At 43.3% G+C, this 8479-nt stretch overlaps 1 protein-coding gene across 2 annotated transcripts in view; it reads right to left on the bottom strand.

Annotated features, from left to right (window-relative positions):
* Positions 1-3406: 3406 nt before the first annotated feature.
* Fmo2 (flavin containing dimethylaniline monoxygenase 2) overlaps positions 3407-8479 on the bottom strand; it is a 26045-nt gene continuing 20972 nt past the window's right edge. For both annotated transcript variants that reach the window (XM_031387311.1, XM_031387320.1), the window contains exons 7-9: positions 7557-7912; positions 5014-5086; positions 3407-4069 (exon numbers count right to left, since the gene is read on the bottom strand). In XM_031387311.1, the coding sequence (XP_031243171.1) occupies positions 3718-4069; positions 5014-5086; positions 7557-7912 (781 nt within the window). In that variant the 3' untranslated portion in view covers positions 3407-3717. The remainder of the gene's footprint in view (positions 4070-5013; positions 5087-7556; positions 7913-8479) is intronic.

The following is an 8479-nucleotide window of genomic DNA, read 5'->3' on the forward strand; positions in this document are numbered from 1 at the left end:
ATCCTGCTTCCTCTTCCTCTTCCTCCTCCTCCTCTTCCTCCCCCTCTTCTTCCTCCTCCTCCTCTTCCTCCTCTTCCTCCTCCTCCTCCTTCTCTCACTTCTCTCTCTCTCTTTCTCTCTCTCTCCCTCCCTCCCTCTCTCTCTCTCTCTCTCTCTCTCTCTCTCTCTCTCTCTCTCTCTCTCTCACACACACACACACACACACACATAAGTGGTCTTTCTTTCCAAACTCACCAGCTCCTAAGTTTAATGTGCACAGTTTTTGAAACAGCAGAGATCCTGACTGAGCAGGCTATTGCTATATATCTATGTTCAAAATTTTATAAAAACTGTGAGGTTCTCTGTAGTAGTTGGTCTGTGGATTGTAATTTGGAGCAAAAAACCCTAGAAAATTGGTCTGGGGCAGCTTCATGTTCAAGATACACAGAGGCAAAGGGAGACTGAATGACTTCTCAGAGGCATCTTGATTAAAGAAAATGATTATCAGAAGATTTGGGGAAAAATGAAGAGATTTGTAACATTTTTAGTGTTGTTAATTTAATAATAATTTTGTCTTAGAACCAATCCTTCCGTAGAACCATTGACTTAGCATCAATCTAAGAGGTGTTCTTCATCTCTTCTTTTGTAGAGGTAGGACAATATGCAAAGCTGCTTCAGTGGGCCGTCGCAATGATAAAGTGAATTGAGGTCTGAGAGACCATGAGAGTGTTGCCTGGAACATGCGAAGCAGATGGGCATTTTTTTTTCAAAGGGTCAGACATTAAAGATATTAGGGTTTCAGGTCCACATAACGGGTTCTGTTGCAAATACTCCACTCTGCCATGGGAGCACAAAAGCAAGGGCAATAAATGAGTGGGTGTGTCTGTGTCCTCATGAAACCAGCATAAAAATTCATGTTTTGGTCCCTATACAGTAATTTGTTGATTTTTGCTTTTCAGCCTTGGTAATTTAACATAATGATTTGAAAAGAATTTTTAATAGTTGACAAAAACAGTAATCTGCTTTTATTTATTTTTACCTCATTTTCTTTCTTTCTTTATCTAGTTATTTGTTATTTATTTATTGTGTGTGGGTGCAGGTATGAGTGCCCATACAGAGGCCAGAGGACATCTTGCAAGAGTTGGTTCTCTCCTGCTGTGAATTGAACTCAGATCTTGAAGCCTGGTGTCGAGTTCCTCTGCCTGCCGGGTCATCTCGTCTGTCACACCTAATCAGCTTCCTCCCCTCAAGAGCTAAGAACACATGCATCTCATTTGTAATTTTTAGTTTTAAAAAAAATTTTGTTTGAGAATTTCACAGATGCACACAATACATTTGCCTCTGTAACTTTTGAAAGGAAATCGCTTATAAGTACAGTAAAGGGTCTTAAATGCGAATGTAATAATGTCAGCGAACTTTCGTATGTATGTGTAGGTACATATGCTCGTGCGTGTTCAAGCGCGTGCAGTTGCATGTGTGTGTGTTGCAGGGGTGCATGCGAACGTATGCAAGCGTGTGTGTGTAGGCCAGAGGTGAGGCTCTGGTATTGTTCCTCGGGAACAACTGCCCACTTTTATTGGCAAGGGATACTAAAGACACTGTTTTCATTTCTCTCCCCAGAGCCAGGATTAGAAGTGTGTGCTTCCACACTTGGCTTGTAAAACGTGGGTTCAGAAGCTCGAATTCAGATTCTTATGCTTACAAGGCCTTGCCAACTGGGCAGTTCTGCAGCCTAATTTAGTGGGCTAAAAGAAGGAACTTTCTATTGGAAGAGATTGCCATCAGAATGGAAAGGGGGGAGGAGAGCAAGGGGAGAGAAGGCAGAGGGACTGGTTTAAAGAGTGTTCACAAAGTTTTGAAGCAGTAGTTCTCAACCAGTGGGTCGAGACCCCCACAAGGGTCACATATCAGATATTTACATTACAATTCGTAAGAGTAGCAAAATTACAGTTACGAAGTAGCAATGAAATAATTTTAGGGTTGGTAGGTCCCCACAATGTGAGAAATTGTTTTAAATGGGTGTAGCATTGGGAAAGTTGAGAACCACTGCTTGGAGGGATAAAGAAGAGCTATTTACTTAAACCTCCAATAGCCTGACCTTCATCCCCCTCCCCCCTACAGAGGCACGGGTCTGGTTTCTGGGCATAGCTTATCTTTCACAGAGCGGTTCATGGAAAGAGACGCTGTCGGGTGTGTTTTGTAGCCTGGTGTTTGCTTTGTTGCTCAATGTTGGTTGACACTGAATTGCTTGTGTCTCCTTTAGTTTTCCGTTCCAAGAAAATGTCTCTCATAACTGACAGCCCTCTCCCCCCTTATCAGATGACAAAGACAGCACAGTGCTGAGATTTGCTTTTTTTACTTAGGATGTTAACTCTAGACACTGGCTCAGCCACTGTGCCAGTTTCATCCACTTGGGAGATACACTTCACTTCACTTCTTATTCTTTCAAATGGTGATGATTAAATATTACTGCATAGCTATTTTTTCATTCTAAATCTCTTTGAAAAATGATTTTTCTTTTGAGATAGTGCGTCACCAGGTAGCCCAGACTGGCCCAGCTTTTGCTATGTAGACCAGCCCAGCCCAGCCTCAAGCTTGAAGTGATCCACCTGCCTTGATTCCTTAGTGCTGGGATTAAAGGTCTGCACCACTGTGCTTAGCTCAAATGCTTTTTAAATTCCAGCTGACATACAGTTCTAATATTGTAATGAACCTAGACAGATTCTATTTGCAAGGAAAGTGCCATTTTCTACAATAGGTTTTAGAAAACTTTATGCTGATGAATAGAACTATAGTGTGATCTTATAATGGATAAAATAAATGGTTACAAAGTACTTCATCAAGAGTGGAGTTTCCGTAAATAAGCATATTGCATGGTGAGGTCATGACCATTAGTTTCAGAGTTTAACAAATTGGGCTTCAGTTGAAGGCTCATCTCAAGAGCATGTTTAGGGCATGCTCTATAATGTCTCCCCCTCAGTGCCATCTGTAGAATGGGTGTTATATATAGCTCTACCCATCTCACAGTTCCTGTGAGAATTAAATACAATAAAATACATAGTATACACACAGCAAAATGTCTAGTCTGTGATAAATAGTATCTAATTATATGCAAGAGAGCAGACCCTAATAAGTGGGAACTGTGAGCAGAGTATGCATAAGAACAACACTGAGCATAGTGTACAAGATGTGAAATGTCTACCACAGTTTGAGTTCTTCAATGTCTTGTCTTCTTCTTTTCTTTTCTTTTTTTTTCTTTTTTCTTTTTTTTTTTTTTTTTTTTTTTTTTTTGATACAGGGTCTCTCTATGCAATCCTGGCAGTCCTGGAACTCACTCTGTAGGTCAGGCTGGCCTTGAACTCATAGAGATCCATCTGCCTCCCAAGTGCTGGGATTAAAGGCATGTGCTAACACGCTCAACTATGACTTACTTTTTATTCTGCATAATTTTATTGATTTTTTTTTATCATGTAACTCAAAACCTGCCATGGCTGATGACACTATCTACCTGTGCTGGTGTTATTGTAGAATACCGTGTGGAGACTGATGAATTTGAAGAAACAGAATGATAAGAACATCCTGTGACCTTAATTTAGTTTTATATCTCGACCTAAGTCTTCTGATCTCCCTACAATTAGTCCCACTACCTGTTCCCCTGAAGTAAACTTATAATGAGGATGTAATTTCTTCAGTCTCCCTTTTAAGAAGCAGTGATGGAGAAGAGTGCCATGTGACTGATTAGAACCCCTGAAGTTGGAAAAAGAAGGCCAGAACCACAGCGAGCAGCCCCAGGATCTTGAGCAGGAAAGACACTGGGGCACTAGCTGAGGTCTGGAGAGTTCGAGTCTTTAGGGGCTTCAGAATCCTCTGCTTCTGGGTGAGGATGGCATTCCTGGCTCCTTCCCACTGCCCAGGTCCAACGAGGCGGTACTGGTAGGAATTGCAGGGTCCGAAGTAGAGTTTCACAGCCAGTTTAGGGTCTTTGAAAAGGAGAGAGATGAAGTCTGGCTTCGCACCTATCTCCAAGGCGAGTTCATCCAGGTAGTCAACGTAATTGGTCTGCAGTATCTGGCTCTGGCTTTTTCCAAACCTTAATGAAGTAAATGAAAAGGGGCTGATTCATAAGATGCTCTAAGTTGTATCTTAATAGGAGGCACTCAATAGTGGTTTACATAATAAAAGAACGAATGAATGAAGACATGAGTTTTGAATGAATCTCTGGGAGGTTCTATCAAGGAGGCTTGTATCTCAGATTGGGGAGTAGCCTACAAAATTATTAGGCAAATTTATGGAGACTCGAGAAATGTAATGATATTGAAATGGTGACTGTTATTGGTTACTTGTTAAACTGCTTGTAAGTGTCCAAGTAAGAATTTATGACTCAGGATCCAAGCAAATGCTCATGAGATGGTAGAGAGATAGTGTCTTCCAGCGAAGGGATGCATAGTATTCATTCCCTTGTTACACTGCTAAAGTACCCTTTAGTCTGGCTGACATCTAGTAGATGCTCAATGTATGTTAGATGAATTAGAACTTGGACATGAGGTAACTCCTTATGCCTGTAAGGCAAGTCAGCTTTCCAAGAGTACCTGATTACAGTCAAGCTCTGTGCCACCTCAGAAAAACCTGACAAACCCAAGTAAGTTTTGAGAGTGCCTCAGGCTACCATCACCATCGCTGCCACCACTGCCCTATGACATCCCCTGAGTGTGGGTGGCCTTAAGAGATATAGAATTTCACATGGGTATCAAAGAAAACAGAAATGAGCCCAAGGAAAGATGTCCTGACTTGGCACTATTTTTTTTTTTTTTTTGAGTAATGGGTTCTTTAACTAGGATGTCTAAGAGTCAAATAAAAAAATCGTCAGTTTACAAAGTTCCAGTCTCATCTATAGAACATTTGACTCATAGGTTTGGCCTGGGCTGTGCTAGGATTGCACCTTCTACAGCTAGCTGACTCTCACGGGCAGTCAGGTCCTGGTGTTCTGTGACACACTACTCTGTGTAGACCATGTGTTAGAAGGGAAGTGCTTACAGGTCGATTCTCTTTTTATTTCTCTCTACAATGTCTGCCATCATAGTCGTCTCCGAAGGCAAGCTACACAAGCCTAGAAAACAAAAGCAAAATTTGGTTTGAATAGTGAGTTTGGTTCTGTGTCACTGACTTGTGTAGTAGTTGTTTTCTAAAATTAAGTTTGGGCCGTTTAGTTGTCACACCAGGCAGGACTTTCATGCTTCTGGACAGCAGGAGTGAGACCTCCATAGCAGAGCATGGTTAATGGCTAGACTATGAGCTGGGGAAGGCAGAAAAGGGAAGAAGCTGGAGAAGGGAAACGTGCTGGTGAAACTGGGTCAGGTGGGGTGGGTTCTGTTCTGGTAGCAGCAGGACACCGTAGAAGAGTTTTCTGGATGACGTAACAAGATTAGATTTGCCCTTTGGAAAGAACTATCCAGCTCCTTGATTTAAAAAAAAATAAAAGAGGGCTCAAGGGAGTCGAACTTACTACTAGGGAAACTAGGTAAAAGGCAGTCTGAAGGAAATCTGGTGAGAGAGGAGAGTGGCCCCCATTGCTGAGGGCAGTTTGGCTAGATAAAATTGTGTGGTGATTCTCTCTCTCTCTCTCTCTCTCTCTCTCTCTCTCTCTCTCTCTCTCTCTCTCTCTCTCTCTCTCTCTGTGTGTGTGTGTGTGTGTGAACAATGGCCATATTCCTGCATATGGCCAGACATCTAGCATCTCAGATGTTAGTAGCCCAAAGCTGAGTCTGCCATTGAGACCCCGCTGCCTCTATTCTCAGCCACAGCCAGTCTCCAGGGCTGGGTCCATGATTCCTCTCCTTTCCTGTGTTGAACCACAAAGCATGCTCTGCTGCCTTTATCCTTGACTGTCTCTAACACGTTTGTCCACTTTGTCTCTCAGCTCTGGTCCGGGCTGCATCGCTCGTTTGTCCACTTTGTCGCTCAGCTCTGGTCCGGGCTGCATCGTATTTTATAGCACAGGTGGGTTCTGGTGCTTTCTCAGTGGTCTTTGAGTCTCTAGCCCTGGTTATTAAATCTGTGTTCCCAACTCCTGATGGAATTACCTTAAACGCAAAGGAGACAATTCCTATTCTTCCAGTGTACTCCCTCCCCGGTGCCTCTGATTTAAGAGCTCTTTAAAATGCAGTTTCCAGGTTTGCAGACCAGGTTTGCAAACCTGCAGACCAGGTTTGTATGGCTCCTGAAGGGTCATCTAGATAGTTCTTAGGCGCACGTGATTTGGGAAGAACTGATTTATATTTTTCTTCTCTTTCTCCTTCCCCTTCCCTCATTTTTTACCCCCTTTCTTCTTTACTTTCAAGAGAGTCTTTCTAGAAGCCCTAGCTGGATTGAACTTGCTCTGTAGCCCAGGCTGCCCTTGAACTCTCGTCCATCCTCCTGCCTCTGGAGTGCTGAGAATTATAGGCCTGGAACCACTTGAGAGATAGAGGCACGTGATCTGGAGTTCAAGGCCAGCCTTGGCTACATAGCAAGTTTAAGGACAGCCTTGGCTACATTAGATTCCTTCTCATTCACCTGCTGCAAAACAGAAACAGAAACAAAAGAAAAACAAAATATAAGAAAAACAAAACAAAACCTCCCTTACAGGTGTCTATTCATTTACTTTTTGTAATCCGGGATCCTTAACGCATATACAAAGCGGGTTCTTCTCTAAGATTGATCTCTCATCCCCTCCCACCTCCAGCAACTTGGGGCTCCCAGTTCTCCGCAGCCATCCGGCCTCTGTGCCTTTTGCTCAGGAAATCCCTTTTCCGGATCTGTGAAACTCAGACACCAGGAAGCTTTCCCGGACCACGCACGCACGTTGACAGGACCAAGCTCCCGTCTCTCTTCCATAGTATGCATTCTGCCAGCAAAGCCCTTGTCATGTTATTAAAATGACTTGTTTAAGTGTCTTGCTGACTCACTAGCTTTCAGCACAGGCTAGGTGCCAAGTGAGACTTTAGTTCAACAGAATTGCACTCCCCAAACAGGAGAAAAATTACCCTTTCAAGGAAGGTGAAGTGTTGCACAGACAACCCCAGCAGCAGCATATGTAGCAGAGGATGGCCAAGTCGGTCATCAATGGGAGGAGGGGCCCTTGGCCCTGTGAAGGCTCTATGCCCCAGTGTAGGGGAATGCCAGGGCCAGGAAGCAGGAGGGGCATGGGGTGGCTAGCAGAGGGAGGGGGGAGCAAACAGGGGTTTGTTTTTGTTTTTGTTTTGTTTTTATTTTATTTTAATTCTTTTTCTTTTTCTGGAGGGGAACCTGGGAAAGGAGATATTGTATGACATGTAAATAAAGAAAACATGTAATTAAAAAAAAAAAACGAAAAAAAAAAAAAACCTTGTCAGAGTGAGCCGGGCCAAGCTCGAGTGCAGGCAAACTGAGATTTACCTCCGTGTCCCACAAGGTGGCAGTAGAGAGACAACTCCCCTTAGGGTAGCTGTCCTTTGGTCTCCCCATCCACCTCTTTGACACACATAGACACAGAGATAATTAAAGTTTTAAAAATTAAGGAAGAAATGTAAAACTTCCGCTGAGTTGAGCATCTCACTCACCTTTGAAAACTCTTGTCGCCCAACGCGCCTGAAGCTCTACAGTTGGGAAGATGGAGCCCAGAGGCTGGATGAGACCCACACATGCAAGGGTTGGCTTCTCCAGATGAGGGGGAAACATGGCTTTGTACAGTGAGACCCGATTATCCTCCACTTTAACAAGTGAGTCTTCCAGGAAAGGAAAAGAGAACGTGTACCCCGTGGCAAAGACAATGACATCCACATTTTCCTCCACCGTGCCATCCTCGAAGACCACAGCTGTCTCCGTGAGCTCCTTCACTCGTGTTTTCACTTTGATGGCTCCGTACAGCAGGCGGCTGGGGAGATCGTCGTTCAGTACAGGTTCTTTCATAAGGTATCTGAGGCATAAAGGAAAGAATGCATTCAGAGGAGCCACTGACAGTTTTAGGGGTGGCACTGAAAATTCAGGGATTTTTCAAATAGCCAGGACACTCTAACTCAACTAGTCTGCCTGCCCCGAGCTGTGTTATTGAACTTATTCGAATCTTGACAATCTCAAGTAGATGACAAAAGCAAAATTAACCCAAAGGTGGAAGTCACTCCAGCGGCTTAGATATGATCCCAGCACCTACTGTTAATCTTTGAATTTGCCGGTAATCATTTCCCTTTGACGCCTCTCTTTCTCTCTCTTTATGCTATGTAGTCCTCATTATTTGTAGCTTCATTTAATCTCTACCTGATAGCAAATAAGGGAAAACGGACTACATTAGCAATGAGACCTACTGTGGGGTCAGTGTGAAAAATCAATGCATAAAATGAAATTGGCTGATATTTACTGAACCCAATATCCATAGAAATCCCAATTGTGGTAGCATGGGCAGTGGAGCAAAGTCTGCTTATAATCCTGGAGTTCTTGGTTTGTAAGCCATTTTCTTCTCTCTCTCTCTCTCTCTCTCTCTCTCTCT

This window comes from Mastomys coucha, unplaced genomic scaffold (genome assembly GCF_008632895.1).
Source record: "Mastomys coucha isolate ucsf_1 unplaced genomic scaffold, UCSF_Mcou_1 pScaffold1, whole genome shotgun sequence".
Lineage (NCBI taxonomy): Eukaryota > Metazoa > Chordata > Mammalia > Rodentia > Muridae > Mastomys > Mastomys coucha.